The following is a 22,757-nucleotide window of genomic DNA, read 5'->3' on the forward strand; positions in this document are numbered from 1 at the left end:
TAATTCTTTCCCAGGTCCCAGTCTGCTTCGGCGTGGTATCCCGCCACGGCCATATGGCGGTCCAACTGCCGACCCGCCTTGGAGGCTGGGCGGAGGCTTGCGACGCGGCACCTCTCGACCCTCTCCTGGCCACCAGTGACTTGCCGCCTGAGCTGCTGAAGCAGGAGAAACTTACCAGGTCAGTGGGTTCTTTACAAGGTCACATTAATCCTAAGAAAGGGCTGAGGCCTGCGACACGCTGCCCCTAGATTCTCTCCTGGCCACCAGCGACTTGCCGCCTGAGCTGTTGAAGCAGGAGAAACTTACCAGGTCAGTGGTTTCTTTACAAGGTCACATTGATTCAAAGAAGAAATGTAGGAGGCCTAAGATGTGGCGTCCCTCTACGCTCTCCTGGCCACCAGCGACTTGCCCCCTGAGCTGTTGAAGCAGGAGAAACTTACCAGGTTTGTGGGCTCTTATAGGTCACATTTATTTAAAAAAAAAAGGGCAGAGCTTTGCGACGCAGTGCCCCTCGATCCTCTCCTGGCCACCAGTGATTTGCCGCCTGAGCTGTTGAAGCAGGTGAAACTTACCAGGTTTGTGGTCTCTTTACAAGGTCACATTGATTCTAAGACGGAAAAATCTAGGCTTGGGACACGCTGCCCCTAGATCTCCTGGCCACCAGCGACTTGCCGCCTGTGTTGTTGAAGAGGGAGAAACTTACTAGGTCGTGTCTCTTATAGGGTCACATTTATTTTAAAAAGGGCAGAGGCCTGTGACACTATGCCCCTGGATCCTCTCCTGGTCACTAGCGACTTGCCGCAGGAACTGCTGTAACAGAAAAAACTTACCAGGTTGGTGGGCTCTTTACAAGGTTAGTGATTCTAAGGATTCTAAGAAATTCCTTTAACCCTTAAACTGCGGAATATAAAAACTGTCAATCTGAGGCAACATAATATGTCTGGCTACGCAGTCGACGGTTTAATAAATGATGCAAGTAATAAACATGGAAAAAAAGAACATCCTTTTTTGGAAGTAATATAAAAATGTAATGTTCCAAATTAATTTCAACCGTGACGTGCACCACTCACTAGATTTTTTGATCCATAACTATCCCATTGTAACCTAGACTAAACTACTAAATACTTGTATCTTACTCCCGCAACCTTTGTTTTTTTCCACTACGAGGAAGCCCTTTGGCATGCATCTCACTTGACAGAAAGTGATGACAAGGCCAAAGGTGGAAGCGAGCTTCACCCGGTATCTTCAACCACAGAGGAACTGGCTATCTTACCTCCAACTGCCGGAACACAATGCTGTTTTAACATTACTTACTTTCTTATTACAGATTGTTCACGTCAAAGCTTCACTGGGAGCTGAGCACGACTCTCACCACCAACCACTTGCTGTCCATCGTGGCGTTATCCAACACTTTGATGTCGATGAGCAACGCCAGCTTCGTTCCCGAACAGGAGGTTGCTAGGAGGCTTCACAGGTGAGTGCCTAAAAGTACAATGTAGACCGTTTCATCCACGAAGACGCGCCCCAGCAATTTTTAGTCGAGGGAAGGACTACGGGGTGCGGGGAGTTTGATCCGAGCAATCCGAGCGTCATTATTGTAGTGTGTGTGTGCTCTCATGGTTTAGCGTGTACCGATAACACTTAAATATTAGCGGAAGAATGGTGGGGCGCGTCTTCGTGGATGAAACGATTTATACTATCCATATGACTTAGGCCAACCCATAAATGTCTAGATAGATTGTAACTTGGAACCAATATACCCAATGTATGGCACTGGCATAAGATCCGAATTAGAAACGACATTCACTCACATTTTTAATTTATGTTACCTAACGACTATGTAGTTGGCTTCCAGATGTCCACTGCAGGACAAAGGCCTCCCCCATGGTTTTCCACAAAGACCGGTCCTGCGCCGGTTGCATCCAGGCACCTCCCGCGACCTTCACCAGATTGTCGGTCCACCTAGTGGTCGCCTCTCGAGAACTTTTCTGCCCCAGCGACCATCCGCTCTACGAGCTATGTGCCCCGCCCACTGATTTTGTCTGCCACTTGATTTTAACGATTCTGCGGACTATGTCAGTCACTTTGGTTCTCCTACGTATCTCCTCATTTCTGATTCGATCACGCAGGGAAACTCCGAGCCCGCTCCATCGCCCTTTGGGTGACCTTGAGCCTTCTTATGAGGCCCATAGTAAGCGACCACGTCTCAGATCCGTACCATCACTGGCAACACACACGTATTTCGGACGTGACGTTCCCAACAATTTTATCATTTCAGCCATAGGACGTCCACTGCTGAACATAGGCCTCCCACAATGCTTTCCATGTTGATCGATTGGTAGCGGCCTGCGTCCAGCGCTTCCCTGCTACCTTTACGATGTCGTCGGTCCACCTTGTAGGTGGACGTCTCACGCATCGTTTTCCGGTACGCGGCCTCCATTCCAGAACCTTTGCTGCCCCGTCGGCCGTCAGTTCTGCGTACTATGTGCCCTGCCCATTGCCCCTTCAGCTTGCTAATTCGTCGGGCTATGTCAGCGACTTTAGTTCGTTTACGGATCTCCTCATTTCTGATTCAACTTTAAGCTTCTGTATAAGGCCTATAGTGAAAGGCCACGTTTCCGAGCCGTAAGTTATCACTGGTAACAGACTTTCGCCTTCCCAACAATTTAGCTTGCCCAAAGTTTATTTTTATTCCTGGTATTACATTCATGAAGTAGCTTTTTGTTCTAAAATTAAAATAAATAGCGCAGTGATTTATGTAGTCTTCAAAGTGATAGATGACCTTTAGTTAATGATAGTTTTTCCTATCCCATTACTAAGTGCGCATTTCAACACATTCTGTTTGTATATTAGTACAGTTAGCACTTACGAGCTGGCCTCAATTAACTGTACTATCGCAATTTGAAGCAAAAACATTGCCTTTACGCAAATACTTTTATTTACTACTAGCAGGCTGTTCTTGAATGAAATATTGCTCGCTATGTTCGTGACACTTATGAATAAGTTATAAGTCGTCTTAAATGGAGCGGGCGTGAGGAGCAGTATCCCAAGCGTGAATAAAGTTACGCTGTAACCCAATAGACCAAGAGCTAGTGAACGCCAGACTTACGTCATTTTATAAAAGCTGAAAGTTTGCCAGCTTATGCTCCCAATACCTATAGGTTAGAATGTTGGTGCATCATGAAGTTTGGGTCATCGTGGCTTTGCCCTCAAAATATTGTCTGGCAAGGAGTTGAAACGGTCAAAACTATCTGGCTAATGAGGAATAGTCATTTTATGTACGAGTCAAAATAAACCCTTTGTGTACGGGGAAAAAATGCGATGAATGCCAGACTCAGGTGAGCTGGTGAGCTCAGTCAAGTCAGCTAACCTGAAGGCCGATTTACACGTAGGTACTAAATCGGCCTGATCGTCACTTACCATCAGGTGAGATACAGGCCAAGAGCTTCCTCGTTGTGGATAAAAAAAATAACTTAATTTTAAGTGATCAAATTGCATGTAAACCCCATTATTAAATTCTGTTAGCATGCAATTAATCACTTAAAATTAAGATTTTTAACAACTTAACACGTGTAAATATCATTTAAATGTGAAACCTAGTTATCATTGTAATTTTATTGAATTGTATTCTGTGGTTGTGCCTTTAAATAAATAAATAAATCAGCCTTAAAAGTAGAATGATGACAAATACCGACTACCGAGTCTTATTGCTCTCCTTCTTTCCAGACCCTCAACCCGTAGCAGCACATCATGGGCCGGCGACGAGGAGCGCGAGGAGCAGCTGGCCGCCCAGCAGGCCCACATCAAGCAGGGCTGGTCGCTGCTGGCCACGCTTCACTGCGTGCTGTTACCGGACAAGGTGGTCGCTGCGGGTGCGTATCACTTGGCCACGTATCACTTAGGCGTGTATCACTTGGAGTAATCGTGTATCACTTGCTGTGGGACGTGTATCGCTTGTGATTTACGTGTATTACTTGAGGTGGCCATGTATCACTTGGAATGGACATGTATCATTTGGAACAACCGTGTTTCACTTGCTGCGGGAAATTTGCCCATACTATGATTATTATCACTATGCTATAGGCATTTATCAATAAGCTTTGGGCATAATCACTGATCTACATACATACACACTAACAGATTAAGCAGATGACGTGTATCCTGAAATCGTGTATAACTAGCTGCAGTTTTGTATCATAAGTTTAGCCTAGACTTTTAACTGTCAAATAAGTTACTAAATAAAGAATTATTTATTTATTATCTTAACGTATGTTTCGACCAGCACAGCGAATAGTGATGCTACGTTCATGCAACGCTTGTTGCGAGCGTGTATCACTTACATCAAGCCCGTATCACTTACACCGCTTCCATGTATCACTGAATATGCTGCAGTGATGCTGCGGCAATGCATCACTTACTGCGAGCGTGTATCACTTACACCGCTTCAATGTATCACTGATACGTTTCTCGTAGGTGCGAAGAGCTTCAAGCGGCCGCAGGTGGAGATGCTCGCCCGTAGGTGGCAGCACCACTGCCTTGAGGTCCGTGAGGCCTCGCAAGCGCTCCTGTTGGCTGAACTTGGCAGGTATGAGATCATGCAAACTAATTAAAATTATATATTAAGGTGAGTATAGATTAAAGCATTTCTATGTAACGTATCGTTCTTGAGAATGGTACAATACGTTGTTCTGTTACAAGTAAATACTCTGGTCACTAGAGTAGTAGCAGAGTAAATACTCTAGTCACTAGAGTAGTAGTAGAGTAAATACTCTAGTCACTAGAATAGTAGTAGAGTAAATACTCTAGTCATTAGAGTAGTAGTAGAGTAAATACTCTAGTCACTAGAGTATTTACTTGTAACAGAACAACGAGTCGCTCTATGAAGTGTTTTACCCTGTCTCGAACCAAACGTCATACATTTTACCTGTATTGTACCATTCTAGTCCAAACTACGGCCCGCGGGCCATATCTGACCCGCCACTGCCATCAATCCGGCCCGCGACAGCTTAAGCCTAAGCCTATGTTTGCATAGGTGGGTAGAAAAATTTTATGTTTTTGATATGGCCCTTGCCCAACATACCGAAAAACTTATTATGGCCCCAAGGCTTCAGTTTGGAGAACCCTGCTCTAGTCTATACTCACCTTTAATTACCGAAAAAGATTTTTGGACTTTTTATGCCCCGCCATCTTGTCACAAATATTGAATCCAATTATTCAAATCGCTAGATACATAGGCACAGCTTCTGAATTTTATTCCGATTTTTTTTGGGCTGAGCGTGATCTTCTAATTAAGTATGAACTTTTCATATTAAATTCATCCTTGGATAGAAGATGAGCTCAAATCTTAATTCAGAAACACCATAAACAAATCGGATCAAATGTTATTCCACTTTATTTTGAAGTTTCATTTTGCCAATTTCTATTGCCTCTTCTATAGATATTTTATCATGCGACATTATTTGTTCTAAAAATTCTCTTATCGGTCTTTTACTTTTCCAGACTAGGCCCCAAAGGCCGCAAGGCACTAGTGGACAACTGGGCACAGTACTTACCGTTATACACCCACACTGAGAGCATCAATCCACACGCCACTCCTAAGGAACCTGTTGAAAAGGTAATATTTTCATCATCAGTTCATTTAAAATAGAGAAACGGGTCTCAATGTGAGTAGTAATGTAATGAAGCCACGATAGCCGAAGAAGCCACGATAGCCGAACGGTGAAGGGGTCGGACTGGCCGACTCGTGATCCGGGGAACGCGGGTTCGGTCCCCGCCGCCGCTCGACTATTGTGGTGAGCTCACTCGTGACACAAGCATATTCAGCTTAGTACGAGGGGCTAACGGGACTATTAGTAATTTGTGTAATAACAAATTACTAAAAATCTTTAAAAAATATATATAAAAATGTCGGGTAGAGACCCGTGTTATTATTCTATTTTAATGAGGGTTTTCGCGAATGAAAGATCCGCTAGATGGCAATACGTAGACGCGAGGTCCAAATGCTGCGTGATTGGTGGATTTTAACATGACATTGACAGATATGTCAAAATCCACCAATCATGCAGAATTTGGACCTCCCGTCTACGTATTGCCATCTGGCGGATTTTTCAATCGCGAAAACCCTCATTGGAATGGAAAGCGAAAATTTAATATCAGGTCATTTAGTCTCCAGTGCAGGAGGCAAAGAACAGAGAGCATTATTTATCATCATCAGGTCAGGACGGAGCACATTTATCAACCCGGAAAGGGATCGTAACCGTATCAACTCGAGGCGGTCAGTATTCTTTGTATGAAAGTCCATACTGCAACGCACACTTATCCGCACCGTAAGGCCCAGAACAGACGGTGAAACGCAACTGCAACGAAACTGACTTTTGAAACTTTCAAACTGGTCGCGTCATGTGTGGTCTCTCAACGGACGCTATGACAGAAACTTAGATGCAACTCAAAAGTAACTAGCAGTTGCAAATTAAATTAACAGCAGGCTCTATAAAATATGACCTTTTTAACAGCTCATAAAAAGTATGTACATTTATTGATGGTGTTACTTTTCCTATTGTATTTACACAAATTAACAAACTAGGTGGACCGACGATCTGGTAAAGGTCGCGGGAAGAACACCCAAAGAATCAATATTCGTAAAAAAACTTAAAGAACTTTTAATTTCCAAACACTATTATGTTTTAAGCGAGTATCTCAATGATAAATTACTAGGCTCGAACTTCTGATACATCTTTCGGTTGATCTGGGGTGGTCCTCCTCTCTCCTAATTGCGGTGCCCTACAGGGCCCATAATGTTCTAATTTTAAGTACATAATGGATGCAATAAAATATTGAGTTCGTTCGTTTCAGCCAAATGACGTCCACTGCTGGACAAAGGCCTCCCCCAAAATATTGAGTATTGAGTATTAACCTGGATGCGGGCAGCGCAGGACCGTGCATTATGGAAAAACTTGGGGGAGGCCTTTGTCCAGCAGTGGACGTCATTTGGTTGAAACGAACGAACGAATTAGTTCCAATTTTTTAATATTCTTATCCCAAAACTGTCCATTCTTCTCCATCCAGCAAGAAGAAGAATTTGAAGAAGAAGAAGAGGAGATAGTCCGCAAGCCGTCTTCCCTGGCCGAGCTGAAACGCAAGCAGACCACAGCTGTCGTGCTGCTGGGTGTTATAGGCGCCGAGTTTGGGCAGGACATCACCAGTGAGGGTAGGTTGATAACTGTCATTCGTTAGAAAAGCTTGACCTTTTAAAGCGTTCGTATACGCGAAAACATTATAAATATTTATTTTACAGATAGCTTAACATTGTCTCAATTGTTTGTATGGATGTTTAGATGTCTGTTATTCAAATTCAAATTCTTAATAGTTTATTCAGTACATACGCCTTTTCCAGGGCACTTATACACGTCCCAAATATAGCTTGCCCTACCACCACTTCGGGACAACATATGGGCTGGTGCTGAGAAGAAGTGGCGGAAGAAACTCAGGCACCTTTGTCATCATGTTTGTAACTCTTTCACGCAAAAATTACTGAACGGATTTTATTGAAACTTTACAGTATTGTTTATAGCCCAGAATAACATAATAGGCTATAATTTGTGACGATCTGTGACAAACTAAATCTCACGCGCGTAAAGCCGCCAGCAAAAGCTAGTCAGATATATTTTTAAAATGTTTATTTATGTATCCTATAGCTTAATTTTGCCTCAATCAGTATTTTTTACAGTTCAGATTTGTGTCCTGTCATAACCAATTTTAATAAATAATTATTAATAATTATTGCATTATGTTCTGTTCTTGTACCTACTTATATGTTTGTTTACATTTATATTATGATTGTTGAAAATTAGTATTTATTACAACTATACAGGGCATTACTTAGCATTCTTGCCATATTTACAGAGGTAACTGTATTACAGACACCGAACACAAATCAGTAAAAAAAAATTGCCCTAAATTTTTTTTTTTAATTTTGAATATTTTATTTGTTTAACAGATTGTCGAACAATCTGTTAAACACACCACTAATCGTAACGCAAGCACATCACTTGTTGGCGATGGCGATGGAGACTTACTGCAAAACTAAATTTACTAAAAACTTAGTGTGCTTTTTCATGGGAGTTTCTTGTTTATCTAAAATAATAGGTACTGTTCCCTACTTTTATCTCTTTGAATATGGCAAGGATGCAAAGTAACACCGTGTATAAGATGCCATGGTATTCAGCTTGATGCGCTATCGTGTATGTATACTCTATGACGCTTGAACTTTTTGTTTATGGTTTGCGGCTTGCAGGCGCCGCGGGCAATAAGAGGCGTAAGGACGGAGACAGCAGGAAGAGTTCCGTCGTCGAAGGTACGTCGCTTTCAAGTCATTTATAGTTAATTACTTTCTGCTAATAGGCTTTTAAAAAGCGCTTTTACAGTAAGCTTTTACTGTAACTAAAATTACATAAAGCGACAGAGTGGCTACCACATAACTTGGTAGGTAAAGAAAGTGAAAATAATAATAAAACTAATAACGAAATAACATTTAAAAGAACAGAAGCAAACGCAAACTGCTCCGAGAGTTGTCATTGCGTACTGCTAGCGTGATATGAAACTATCCTCATTCTAATGTCAGGCTGCTCTAGCGCGCTAAATACGCCTTCTATTTGGCAAAGCCTTTACGGTACTCTCTCTATGCTTCATATCATGTGAGATATCACTAGCAGCAACACTGTGTGATAAAAAGACAGTCGCCGTCATGTCAAACAGAACCGTTTTTTTTTTGCAATTATTTGACAGTTCAGAGGCTCTTAGTGGCACGCTGAAAATTTGAACTGAGATATTTTCAGATTTTACGTAAGTGAAATCGTGGATGTTTATGAGAAATAGTACTTCAGAAACGTGGAGACGGGTTTAGTGATTGATTTACAAACAACAAAACAGTGAAATAATTCTGACACTGACACACAAATGATATCGAGTGTCATCCCAAATCGGTTTCATTTTACAGCTCGTCATACAGGGTGACTGGAACTGAACCCGCCATAGCTAATACGCGTATAGAGGAGGTCATTTGCTAATTATTGAACCTTACTTTCTATAGTTTAGGAGATATGTCAATTTTTAAACTTTTTTCAGATTTTTCCGAAATTTTACCTAAAAACTGCTTAATTCTTTTTCTCGCATGATTTTAACCGATTTATTTGATACTAATATCGAATAAACTTTTAGTTAAATAAAATAAATTTCAGATCCAGATAATGATTGAATAACTAGCCACGAGCCGCCAAAATTCAACAAAAGTACAAACCACGATAAAAATAAAAGTTCGAATTCGATTTAAAAAAAAAAGCTAATGGTGATAATGGATTGATTGGAATGATCTTCGGAAAAATCTAAAAAAAGTATAAAAATTGACATACCTCCTAAACTATAAAACTTTAGATAAAGAAAGTAGGGTTCAATAATTAGCAAATGACCTCCTCTATACGCGTATTAGCTATGGCGGGTTCAGTTCCAGTCACCCTGTATATAATTTGTCCTGCTTTACAGGGTTCACACTAAGCGCCTCGAACAACCTGGCGCGTCTCACAGCGCTCGCTCTAACGCACTTACTTCTGGCACCGGCCTGCGCTCGTCTATCTCTCTAATAGCTTAGAAACAGTAGTCTCTTATGCTAAGGAGGTCTCAGTTATCCAAGGCGTTTATCATAGTTCTGAATAGTTATAATAGTTCCTCAAGGATTTTAGGAACAGTGGATGGAAGCTTTTTAAGCGTCTAAGCTTACACATGTCACAAATAGCAGCGATACATCGCGATGCTTGTGTGATTGTAAATCCGTTGTATCGCTGCAAAAAGTCCCATTGTATAAAGTACCTAAAGTTAAGGTAATAGGGTTCTTTTTACATCTCCAGGGTTCACACTAAGCGCCTCCAACAACCTGGCGCGTCTCACCGCGTTAGCTCTAACGCACTTACTTCTGGCACCGGCCTGGTTCCAAATAGAATCTTATCAAGCGCTCCTTAAAGCTGCTTTTCCCATATCCCCAGGTTTCACACTAAGCGCGTCCAAATCTTCTAGTGTACCTAATAGTGATGACACTTAACTACCTGCGTCTCTCGCCTTGGTTCCTAATAGGATGTTGTATCTCTCAATGATTTAGAAGCAGTATCCTCACGCTAAGTTTATCCTCAAGATTCACACAGAGTGCATGGTCTCACATCCCTATACCGTGTCTCGTCTCACAGCTGTTATTTTACATCTCCAGGGTTCACACTAAGCGCCTCGAACAACCTGGCGCGTCTCACAGCGCTCGCTCTAACGCACTTACTTCTAGCACCGGCCTGCGCTCGTCTATCTCTCTAATAGCTTAGAAACTGTAGTCTCTTATGCTAAGGAGGTCTCATTTATCCAAGGCGTTTATCATAGTTTTGAATAGTACCTCAAGGATTTTAGGAACAGTGTATGGAAGCTTTTTAAGCGTCTAAGCTTACACACGTCACAAATAGCAGCGATACATCGCGATGCTTGTGTGATTGTAAATGCATTGTATCGCTGCAAAAAGTCCCATTGTATAAAGTACCTTAAAGTTAAGGAATAGGGTTCTTTCTGTATCTTCAGGGTTTACACTAAGTGCCTCGAACAACCTGGCGCGTCTCACAGCGCTCGCTCTAACGCACTTACTTCTGGCACCGGCCTGCGCTCGTCTATCTCTCTAATAGCTTAGAAACAGTAGTCTCTTATGCTAAGGACTCATTTATCCAAGGCGTTTATCATAGTTCTGAATAGTTATAATAGTTCCTCAAGGATTTTAGGAACAGTGTATGGAAGCTTTTTAAGCGTCTAAGCTTACACATGTCACAAATAGCAGCGATACATCACGATGCTTGTGTGATTGTAAATGCGTTGTATCGCTGCAAAAAGTCCCAGTGTATAAAGTTCCTTAAAGTTAAGGTAATAGGGTTCTTTTTACATCTCCAGGGTTCACACTAAGTGCCTCCAACAACCTGGCGCGTCTCACCGCGTTAGCTCTAACCCACCTACTTCTGGCTACGGCCTGCGCTCACTTACCTGTTTAATAGCTTAGACACTGTAGTTTGTAGGGCCTTACGATTAAGGCAATAAGGTTCTTTTTACATCCCCAGGGTTCACACTAAGTCCGTCTAACAACATAGCGTGCCTATTAGTGATGGCATGACTACCTGAGTCTCTCGCCTTGGTTCCGAATAGGTTCTAACTCGCAAGGATTTAACAGCAGTAGCCTCATGCTATTGCTAAGTTGATCCTCAAGATTCACTAAAGAGCGCATTATAGTGTATCTGCTCTTACACTCGTTATTCTTATTTTCTAGGGTTCACACTAAGTGCCTCGAACAACCTGGCGCGTCTCACAGCGCTCGCTCTAACGCACTTACTTCTGGCACCGGCCTGTGCGCGTTTACCGGCGCACACGCCGCTGCGACGAGCCGCCGTTGATTTACTTGGAAGAGGGTTCGCAGTCTGGGAGCCCTACCTCGATGTCAGCCATGTGCTACTTGGTGAGTCTAGCTAGAGTAATAAGATTGTAGTAGTATGCTGGTAAGAGAAAGGAGTTCAGTCTTTTCCTGCTAAAGAAGGGAGTGTAATAGAAAGAAAAAAGAAGAGAAAGGGATGGGCAACTATAGGGGGGATACCAAATAAAGAGGAAGAACTAAAAGTGGGGTAACAAATGGGGGGGAGTGTCACCAACTGAAGGGGAGTTGGCCATTTGAATTTTGAAGGGGGGAATGCCAACCATAGGTGGGGGGAGGGCTACATAACTCATAGTAAGCCGTGGTCCAGCATCTAGCAGTCTTGCTTGTTGAGTATACTGCCAAAAGTGTCTTTGGCAGCTCTGGACCAGCAAAGACAGTTTTCCTAAGAGACAAAAGACAGCCGTAGCCCTATTAGAAGCTGGAGCCCTACTAAGCCCCTTCAAGCTAGCTCGCTCCTTCTACTGGCTCTAACCCAGTTGCAGTAAGATCTGATCCGAACAAAAGACGGTCGTAGACCTATTAGGACCTGGGACCATGTATCTATAGAGTGTTGGAAGTACGATGCAGCAAAAAGAACAAAAGACGATCGTAGACATTTAAGACCGTTGGTATTAAAAACAAAAGACAGTCGTAGGCCCACTGAGACTTCAAGCTAGCTCGCTCCCTGGCGTTGAAATAAGCCCTCTATGGTAATGGGGAATAAGGTTTGTATTCGCTCGCTCCCTCTCCCGGCTCTAACGCACTTACTTCTGGCACCGGCCTGTGCGCGTTTACCGGCGCATACACCGCTGCGACGAGCCGCCGTTGATTTACTTGGAAGAGGATTCGCCGTCTGGGAGCCTTACTTAGACGTCAGCCATGTGCTACTTGGTAAGTCATGAGAAAAGACCTCTATTCCCACTGCCGAAAGTGTAATTTACAGTATTTTACAAATTCCCTAGCTTCTATCTTCGACTTATGTACTCCAATCATCTTATCTGGACGTCAACTATGTATTACTGGGTGAGTCTACTGCCAAAAGCATATTTGAGAGCCCTGGCTTCTATTTCTGTGAGCTGCAATAACCCCAAGTAAGGTCAGCGGCTGGTTAGAGGATGGTTATGGAAGGGTGGGGAGTTTTTGACCACGCCTCTAAAATGGTAAGTGTGTTGCTCTTATTTCGACAGCCCCGCCCCTTATATTTTTGAGGGTGTGACGCAGGTCATTGTAATTCTTGACAGCCTTAAAATAATCTAATTTTTAACACCCCCGATCCTTTAGACGCCAAAAGCTGGACTCATGGACGTTTTTTATCGACAACGAAGAAGCTCTTGGCTTGCATCTCACCTGATGGAATATGATGATCAGAACGGAAATGGAAGCGAGCTTCACCCTCAATCCTTTACAACAGAAAAACTGACTATCTTTCCTTTGATCATATATTATTTGACCAATAATATTCCGTTCCAGGGCTCCTAGAGATGTGCTCGGACGCCGATAAGCTGGTCCCGTCGATGACGTACGGGCTGCCGCTCACGCCGCAAGCGGACTCCTGCAGAACCGCTCGACACGCCCTTACTTTGATCGCTACGGCCCGGTAAGAACAATATTTTGCATTGGTACAGTCAGCGTCAAATAGATCGTGACATGAAGTGGCATAAAAGTTGACAACACAACCTTATTCTAATTGTAACAATGACGTGTTGCGAACTTTTAGGCTACTTTGGATGCTACGAAATATTTGACGCAGACTGTACCTGTTCTACACTAATATCTTAAAGAGATATTATGTTTTATGCTCGTTTGTGTTATGCTCGTTTACCAACTGTCACATAAAAAAAAAGATGTCATGTTTGTATTGAATAGGCACCGAAACTACTGGAACGATTTGAAAAATTCTTTCATCATTAGAATCCTTCTATTTCTGTTGAACATAGTTCAGCTGTTTACGTTACAAAAATAGGAACCTTAAAGTGCATGAGTTTCTTGATGAGTCCCTGCTTAGACGTAGACACTTTTTCTGTCCACTTGCGACTCTTTTTATTCTTATGGTATACCGTGTCAATAACAAAGTGTCCACGTTTTCGATCCGGCTCGAAGGATCATTTGTTGAGGTATGAGATTGGACGAAGTGTAAAACACACAACTGCTGTGAAAATCGTTGTTATAATGACTAAGTAATGAAGTAGTAAGCCGGCCGTAGTAAGGACAATCTGTTCAGGTGGTGGGGATACTCAGATGGTTCAAACTTGGAGTGCCATTGTGAAACGAAATGAAATTAAATAGTCCAAAATATAGCTACCACCATTTTAAGACAACATATGGGCTGGTGCTGAGAAGTGGCGAAAGAAACTCAGTCACCTTTGCCTCTCTTTCAATCCAATACAATAGTGTGGTTGTGTTCCCCTGTCGTTGAAGCACATGATGTCGTCCCCAAGATTTAATTAATACTACAACGCCACTCTCGTAGCAGAGTCTTGGGTTAACACTGTGTAGGTTTGTTATCGACACGACAAGGTCTTCAACTTTAAACTTTTTCCAGACCTGGGGCCTTCATTACAACCATGGCTCGTGAGGTAGCCCGTGTGGCCGCGGCCCAGCAGGCCGGGCAGCCGTCGCCGGCGTCGCACGCGCTCCACAAAGGCCGTGCCGAAGTGTTGCGCGGGATTGAACTGCTGATCGACAGGATGCACAACGAAGTCGCTGAATTACTAGTCGAGGTGGGTCATCATCGTCATTTCATCCACAGGACATCCACTGCTGGGCAAAGGATGTCCTGCGCTGCCCACATCCAGGTGTTTCTCTATTCTTCCAGCGTCTGGGTTCTTCTCGCATCTAGGTTCTTCGCGCATCTACATGCTTCCCACTTCTAGATGCTTCCAAGCATCTAGGTGCCTCCAAGCATCTAGGTACTTCCAAGCATCTAGGTACTTCCAAGCATCTAGGTACTTCCAAGTATCTAGGTACTTCCAAGCATCTAGGTACTTCCAAGCATCTAGGTACTTCCAAGTATCTAGGTACTTCCAAGTATCTAGGTACTTCCAAGTATCTAGGTACTTCCAAGCATCTAGGTACTTCCAAGTATCTAGGTACTTCCAAGCATCTAGGTACTTCCAAGCATCTAGGTACTTCCAAGCATCTAGGTACTTCCAAGTATCTAGGTACTTCCAAGCATCTAGGTACTTCCAAGCATCTAGGTACTTCCAAGCATCTAGGTACTTCCAAGCATCTAGGTACTTCCAAGCATCTAGGTACTTCCAAGCATCTAGGTACTTCCAAGCATCTAGGTACTTCCAAGTATCTAGGTACTTCCAAGCATCTAGGTACTTCCAAGCATCTAGGTACTTCCAAGCATCTAGGTACTTCCAAGCATCTAGGTACTTCCAAGCATCTAGGTACTTCCAAGCATCTAGGTACTTCCAAGCATCTAGGTACTTCCAAGCATCTAGGTACTTCCAAGCATCTAGGTACTTCCAAGTATCTAGGTGCTTCCAAGCATCTAGATTCTTCCAAACATCTAGGTGCTTCCAAGCATCTAGGTACTTCCAAGCATCTAGGTACTTCCAAGCATCTAGGTACTTCCAAGCATCTAGGTACTTCCAAGCATCTAGGTACTTCCAAGCATCTAGGTACTTCCAAGCATCTAGGTACTTCCAAGCATCTAGGTACTTCCAAGTATCTAGGTGCTTCCAAGCATCTAGATTCTTCCAAACATCTAGGTGCTTCCAAGCATCCTGGTCTTTCCCATACCTAGATGCTTCCCTTAGGGTAAGTAGCTACCCCTCTTAATAATGGGTCTAGGATCTGGTTCCCTGCTTTTCTTCCAGCATCTAGGTTCTTCTAGCATCTAGCTTCCCGGGACCTTCATCAGATCGTCAGTCCACTGAGTGGGAGAGGCTGGCCCACACTCTAACTAACTAAGATCTCCTGTGCTCGCGTCCATATACCCTACTACACCTATGGTAAGCAGCCTCCCAAGCCCAACAGCCAGTGTGTCCTCGTGGCTGCGGCCCAACAGGCCGGGCAGCCGTCGCCGGCGTCGCACGCGCTCCACAAAGGCCGCGCGGAAGTACTGCGCGGGATTGAACTGCTGATCGACAGGATGCACAATGAAGTCGCTGAGTTACTGGTCGAGGTGGGTGGAGTTGTGACGTAGGCCATCTACTAAGGTGGACAGATGACCTCGAATATATTGCAGGAAGGAGCTAGAAACCATCATCACCATTTCAGCTACAGAACACTGCTGGACAAAATATTTCTACAACGACCGGTACAGCACTGCTTGCATCTAGATTCTTCCAGCATTTAGGTTCTTCCTGTATCTAGGAGCTTTCCACATCCAGCTTCTCCCTCTATCTGCGTATTTCTGACATCTAGATCCTTCCAGCATCTAGGATTTTCCTGCATCTAGGTGCTTCCCACGTGTAGATTCTTCCAGCATCTAGGTACTTCCAGCATCTAAGTATTTCCCGCATCTAGGTGCTTCTCAAGACCTTTATCAGATCGTCAGTTCACTGAGTGGGAGAGGCTTGCCCACACTAGTTTAAGATCTCCTGTGCTCGCGTCTGTATTTGGGTAAGTAGCTGCCCCTCTTCATAATGGCTCTAGGATCCGGTTCCCTGTGCTCACATCTGTATCCTGCACCTATGGTAAGCAGCCTCCCAAGCCCCACAGCCAGCGTGTCCTAGCGGCCGGTGCACGCAACAGGCCGGGCAGCCGTCGCCGGCGTCGCACGCGCTCCACAAAGGCCGTGCCGAAGTTCTGCGCGGGATTGAACTGCTGATCGACAGGATGCACAATGAAGTTGCTGAACTGCTGGTCGAGGTGGGTCATCATCGTCATTACAGCCATAGAAAGTCCACTGCTGGACCATCCAGGCATCATCGTGCATCCAGGTATTTCTCGCATCTAGATTCTTCTAGCATCTGGGTTCTTCTCGCATCTAGATTCTTCCAGGATCTGGGTTCTTCTCGCATCTAGGTTCTTCGCGCATCTACATGCTTCCCACTTCTAGATGCTTCCAAGCATCTAGGTGCCTCCAAGCATCTAGCTGCTTCCAAGCTTCTAGGTGCTTCCCACATCTTGATTCTTCCAGCATTTAGCTTCTTCCAGCAACTAGCTTCTTCCAGCATCTAGATTCATCCCGCATCTAGCTGCTTCCAGCCAAAAAGATCGCCAGTCCACTGAGTGGGAGAAGCTTACCCACACTGGTAGCATCTAGCTGCTTTCTGCATCTAAGTTGTTCCCGGGACCTTCAAAAGCTATCAGTCTACTGTGCGGGAGAGGCTTACCCACACTGGTTTAAGATCTCCTGTGCTCGCGTCTGTATCCTCCACCTATGGTAAGCATTCCCCCTCCCAAGCCCAACAGCCAGCTTGTCCTAGCGGCCGCCCAGCAGGCCGGAAACCATCTAAATTCTCCCAGTATCTAGTTTTATCCCGCATCGAGGTGCTTCCAAGCTATCCTGTCGGCCGTTTGGTGTAGTGGTTCAGAACGGACTACTATGCCGAGAGGTCCCGGGTTCGATTCCCGGCCGGGCAGAAATTGAAATGATGAATTTTAATTTCTGTGACGGGTCTGGGTGTTACTATGTATAATATGTACATATGTATTAAAAAAAAAAGTATATAAGTAGTATATCCGTTAAGCTAGCACCCATAACACAAGCATATTAATTGCTTACTTTGGGGCTAGATGGCGCTGTGTGAGATTGTCCAAAGATATTTAAGATATTTATTTATCCTGCACCTATGGTAAGCAGCCTCCCAAGCCCAACAGCCAGTGTGTCCTCGTGGCTGCGGCCCAGCAGGCCGGGCAGCCGTCGCCGGCGTCGCACGCGCTCCACAAAGGCCGTGCCGAAGTTCTGCGCGGGATTGAACTGCTGATTGACAGGATGCACAACGAGGTTGCTGAGTTACTGGTCGAGGTGGGTGGAGTTGTGACGTAGGCATCTACTAAGGTGGACAGACGACCTCGTATTGATTACAGGAAGGAGCTAGAAACCATCATCACAATTTCAACTACAGAACACTGCTGGACGACAAAATATTTCCACAACAACCGGTCCAGCGCTGCTTGCATCTAGATTCTACCAGCATCTACGTTCTCCCTGTATCTAGGAGCTTCCCGCATCTAAATTCTTCCTTTATCTACGTGCTTATATCTAGATTCTTCCAGCATCTAGATTCTTCCAGCATATAGGTGCTTCCAAGCATCTAAATGCTTCCAAGCATCTAGGTGTCTCCAAGCATCCAGGTGCTTCCCACATCTAGATTCTTCCAGCATCTAGATTTTTCCATCATCTAGATTCTTCCTAGCATCTAGGTGCCTCCAAGCATCTAGGTGCTTCCAGCATCTTGGTCCTTCCCATATCTAGATGCTTCCCGCATCTAGATTCTTCCAGCATCTAGCTACATCTTCAAAAGATCGTCGGTTCACCGAGCGGGAAGCCTACATTGCGTCTTCCAATCCGTGGTCGCCTCTCAAGAACTGACTTTTTTCGTTAACATTGCTGTGAGGTTCATAATGTGTTTAGGATCCATTTCCTCAGTGCTCGCGTTTGTATTTGGGTAAGTAGCTACCTCCCTTCATAATGGGTCTAGGATCTGAGGTAGAATATTGTGTAAAGCAATCGTAATCATTTGACAGTTCATAACGTACGATAAAGTCAGTTAAACAAAGCGTTCGACAGAATAATCGTACGTTATGAACTGTCAAATGATAACGATTGCTTTACACAATTCCACCTCTGGTTCCCCCTGCCCATAGGCATATGCGTGGATGCATCTGCGTGTCGTGTTACGACGTAGATATCCAAGCAAGGGGGTGAATTTCAAAAAATTCACCCCAGTAGGGGATGAAAGGGGTCCAACCAAAGTTTTTATGGAGAAACAAAATATTCAGGAAGTCACTAAACGAGGTGAGAGAATCATTTTAGACACAGAGGACTATTGGACATAGGCAGGCCTCCAAATTTTAAACTGCATTTCACTGCATGCGAAGCTACGAGTCGTTCGTTTCAGCCAAATGACGTCCACTGCTGGACAAAGGCCTCCCCCAAGGTTTTCCATAATGAGCGGTCCTGCGCTGCCCGAATCCAGGCTCTTCCCGCGACCTTTACCAGATCGTCGGTCCACCTAGTAGGAGGTCTGACCACGCTACGTCTTCGATTGATTGATTGCCACTCGAGTATAATTATGTAATTCTTTTTATCTCTTTCTTCAGGTTATGGACATCATCCTCCACTGCGTAGACCAATCTCATCTCAAGAGTAAAGGCCTGAACGAGGTTTTCCCGGCCATCTGCCGCTACAACCAAGTCTCGCACTGCCCTGCCACCAGAAGGATCGCTGGTGAGTCATAAATATCATCTATACTTATAATAAATCTGTAGAGAGGTCAATTCTGTACATGAAATATATTTTCAAAATAACTATCAGGGGGTGATTAGTGATCGATACTGATGCCAAAAATGCAATCAGTAAAATTTTTGTCTGTCTGTCTCTGTCTGTCTGTCTGTATGTTCCTTATAGAAACAAAAACTACTCGACGGATTTTAACGAAACTTGGTACAATTATTCTTCATACTCCTGGGCAGGTTATAGTATACTTAGGAATTCCCACGGGAACGGGAATTCGCGGGAAAATCCTTTTGTATGAAAAATCTAAACTGCTTAAGTTAGACGCTTGAAATTTGGCATGCAGGTACCTTAGTAAACTTAAAGCTTAGTTACAACAGGATATTGTAAAATTCCCACGGGAACGGGAGTTAGCGGGAAAAAACATTTGTATGAAAAAATCTTAACCGCGTAATATTGATGAAGGGGGTAAAACGGGATCCACGTGTGGCGGCCGCTAGTCTATACTTAATATTATAGAGAGGTAAAGTTTGTGAGTTTGTAGGGCAGGGATCGCTACTTATCTTTGGATCTACTGAACTGATTTTTACGTATAACGGGAATATTCCTACCGCTGCAATTCCTGTTTATTATACTACGTACTGTAAGACACACCATACAAAAATGCGTAGTAAATTAAGAGAACTGCTCCTGAATTAATGTACAGTCGACAGCACATCAAGCTATACATTTTCGTTGCAAAGTCGCCCCTATCGCAACTACGTAAGATACCTCAGTGTTTACGTTGACGTGCTGTTGACCGTACCTACTAACGTTACTTCTAATTATTTCAACCGGCAGACAGGGTTGACTGAGCTTGTCGCGGCGCTTCTTCTCAGCACTTGCCAAATGTTCGTCTCGAAGCGCTGGTAGGGTAAAAAGATTATGAGATATGTGAAGGCTCCATGTATGTGTATTTTTAAAAGATTATGAGTTATGTGAAGGCTCCATGTATTTTTTTAATTAGTCTTTAAATTTTTTTTATATTTGACGATTTGTAAGCACTATTTTTGTCTACTAGCACTAGTCGGCCGTTTGGTGTAGTGGTTCGAAACGGACTACTATTCTGGAGGTTGCGGGTTCGATTCCCGCACAGTACAAACATTTGTGTGCATGAACATATTGTTTGTATTGGACTGGGTGTTTTCTGTGTATAATATGTATGTATTAAAAAAAAGAATTTAAGTATGTTTATATCCGTTGTCTAGTACCCATAGTACAAGCTTTGCTTAGTTTGGGACTAGAAGCGCAGTGTAAAATGTCCTGGGATATTTATTTATTTATTTTCGTCTATCCAGTGGGCAGCCACACGGGCCAGCTAGCCATGTACGAGCTTCGCGCCGGCCGCTGCCAGTCACTTGCTGCGCACAGCGGGCCCGTCACAGCTTGTGCCTTCAGCCCCGACGGACGATACCTGGTGTCCTACGCCACGGCCGACAACCGGCTGTCCTTCTGGCAGAGCACAGCAGGTGAGTGGTAGAGAAAGAGATGTTTGGCCTGTTTTTTCCTACAGCAACTCTTACAACTTCTCTTCCTTCCAAATTCCAGCCCTATTGATAGAATCCTGGTGTTATATGGTACGACTGACAATAGGCTGTCCTTCTGGCAGAGCACAGCAGGTGAGTGACTAAACATGTTTCATCCTACAGCATGCTTGCAACTACCTCCAAGATTGATGTATTCGACAACAGCAGATTACCCCTTATTCTTCTGGCAGGGCACAGGAGGTGAGTGTAAAGGAATAGATATTTGACTCCTCTTTTCTTACGGCAACTCTTGCAACTTCCCTTCTTTCTACCTTCTAACTTTCAGCCCTGAGAGATACATAATAGGGCCTATGACAAACAGATTTTCTTCTGGCAAAGCTCACGAATGGCAGAAAACTTTTAGCACTTTTAGAACAGAAACAAGAGCTTATCAGCCCAGACTGATGGTAACTGGTCTCATACGCTACAGCTGTCAACAGGGTGTTTAATAGCAGATATGTTAGACCACTCTCACCTTACAGTATTTTGTAACCTCGGCCACGCCACCGTTGACAAGGGATTATGTTAAAGATTTGCTGGTATAGAAGAAAGGCCAGACCCTTTTTTTCCTATAGCAAGACTTGTAACTTCCCTTCTTTCCGCCTTCCTACCATCAGCTCTAAGGCCCTATGGCTGTCATTCTAACAAATCACTGCTGGCAAGTGGTGAAGATAGACATAACTTTGAGGTCAATAGCCTATGACTTCTGTTATGGTCGCTATCTGGTGTCCTTGGCGTTTGCAACGAAACCTACATTCTACACATTATTCTAATATAACCTTCTCTCATATTACAGGCATGTTCGGCCTAGGCGCCGCCCAGACACGCTGCGTCAAGTGCTACAGCACGGCACCAATGGCGGACGTCGCTCGCCTCAACCCGGCCAGGCTGGCGCGCCTCGTCTGGGCCAATAGCCGCACCGTCACGCTCATGCTTGCTGACGGCTCCGAGACTAGGTTTAACGTGTAGACACAACTCAATAACAGCTTACTGACGAAAAATAATGACTTACTGACGTCATATAATAACTTGCTGACACCTATCACCAACTTATTGACGTCATTCAACTTTGCACCGTCACGCTCATGACATAATTTATAATAACTTACAACAGCCTACTGACGCCTCGTCTGGGCCAATAGCCGCACCGTCACGCTCATGCTTGCTGACGGCTCCGAGACTAGGTTCAACGTGTAGGCTAGGAAACACCAGACACTAGATTACACACCAAACACAGCCTGACTGACGTAAAATAATGACTTACACGCCAATAAACTGCTTGCTGACGTCAAATAATAACTTACTGACGACTAGCACCGGCTTACTGACACCAAATGACTCTGAGACTAGGTTCAACGTGTAGGCCAGGGCAGACACCACACACTAGATTACTGACGCCATTTAATACCTTGCTGAAGTCATATAATACTATCTGACACCATAAGACTCTAGATTTGCCGCGCTAGATTCAGACACAAGCCTTGATAGTAAATACCAGCTTACTGACGCCACATAATAACTTACTGACTCCAAACAACTGCTTGCTGACGTCTCCTAATAACTTACTGACGTTAAACGTATTAAAATATGGCTCTGAGACTAGATTCAACGCGTAATCACGTGTTTGTACTACATGAAGCAATAAAGGTATTAAATTTTGATTATTAGATACCAAATACCGGCTTCTGACGACAAATTGCTTGCTGACACTAATCACCTGCTTACTGACGGCAGCAATAGTCCGGTCGCCGAGCACGTAGAATTTCGTCCAATGACCCCAAGCTACCTATCCTTATCGCTCGCGCGTAATTATATTGCTGTTGCGACTGTGCGACGGGCGGCCGTAGTGAGTGTACGAGCGACGAATTTCTACGTGCTCGGCGACCGGATTTCAAATAAAATTTCAACACTAAATAAATATTTTATAGATATAAATGTATAATGACGTTAAGACATTCGCATGTACTATTGTATTTTCATGTAATTTTGAGGACAGGTGTGAAGTATTATTATGGAGAGGCTTAACTAAAATTGACCTTATTTTTTGATATGTAAGGTATATTATTCATTGACTAACATCAGTAATTATATTCTTTATTTTATTTTAGATATTATTGAACTTAGTTTAGGCCGATTTATTGGTTTTAGTCCTTTTTGTTGTACTGATATGCAGTTCATAGCATATTTATCTATTAATTTCTTTAATTACGAACCTTATAAAAAGATACAAAGTCGGAAATGCTTTGGATAAATCTGCCGTTGACTGTACTATGAAGAAAATATTGCAAATTAATTAATATTCAAAATAACCTGTGTCTAAACTAATTCTTAATTCTTATAATTAATTTATTTTCGTCTC

The 22,757-nt window shown here is 43.7% G+C and overlaps 1 protein-coding gene across 1 annotated transcript; it reads left to right on the forward strand.

Moving 5' to 3' along the window:
- The first annotated feature begins 1,330 nt into the window (after nucleotides 1-1,330).
- Nucleotides 1,331-22,757, forward strand: LOC135085030 (WD repeat-containing protein 7-like). Its single transcript, XM_063979812.1, has 12 exons — nucleotides 1,331-1,474; nucleotides 3,727-3,872; nucleotides 4,474-4,585; nucleotides 5,500-5,614; nucleotides 7,066-7,207; nucleotides 8,294-8,353; nucleotides 11,336-11,521; nucleotides 12,947-13,073; nucleotides 14,019-14,196; nucleotides 18,701-18,827; nucleotides 20,171-20,341; nucleotides 21,195-22,757. The coding sequence occupies exons 1-12, from the start codon at nucleotides 1,416-1,418 to the stop codon at nucleotides 21,365-21,367; spliced, it is 1,596 nt and encodes a 531-aa protein (XP_063835882.1). The 5' UTR covers nucleotides 1,331-1,415; the 3' UTR covers nucleotides 21,368-22,757.

Source organism: Ostrinia nubilalis, chromosome 27 (genome assembly GCF_963855985.1).
Source record: "Ostrinia nubilalis chromosome 27, ilOstNubi1.1, whole genome shotgun sequence".
NCBI lineage: Eukaryota > Metazoa > Arthropoda > Insecta > Lepidoptera > Crambidae > Ostrinia > Ostrinia nubilalis.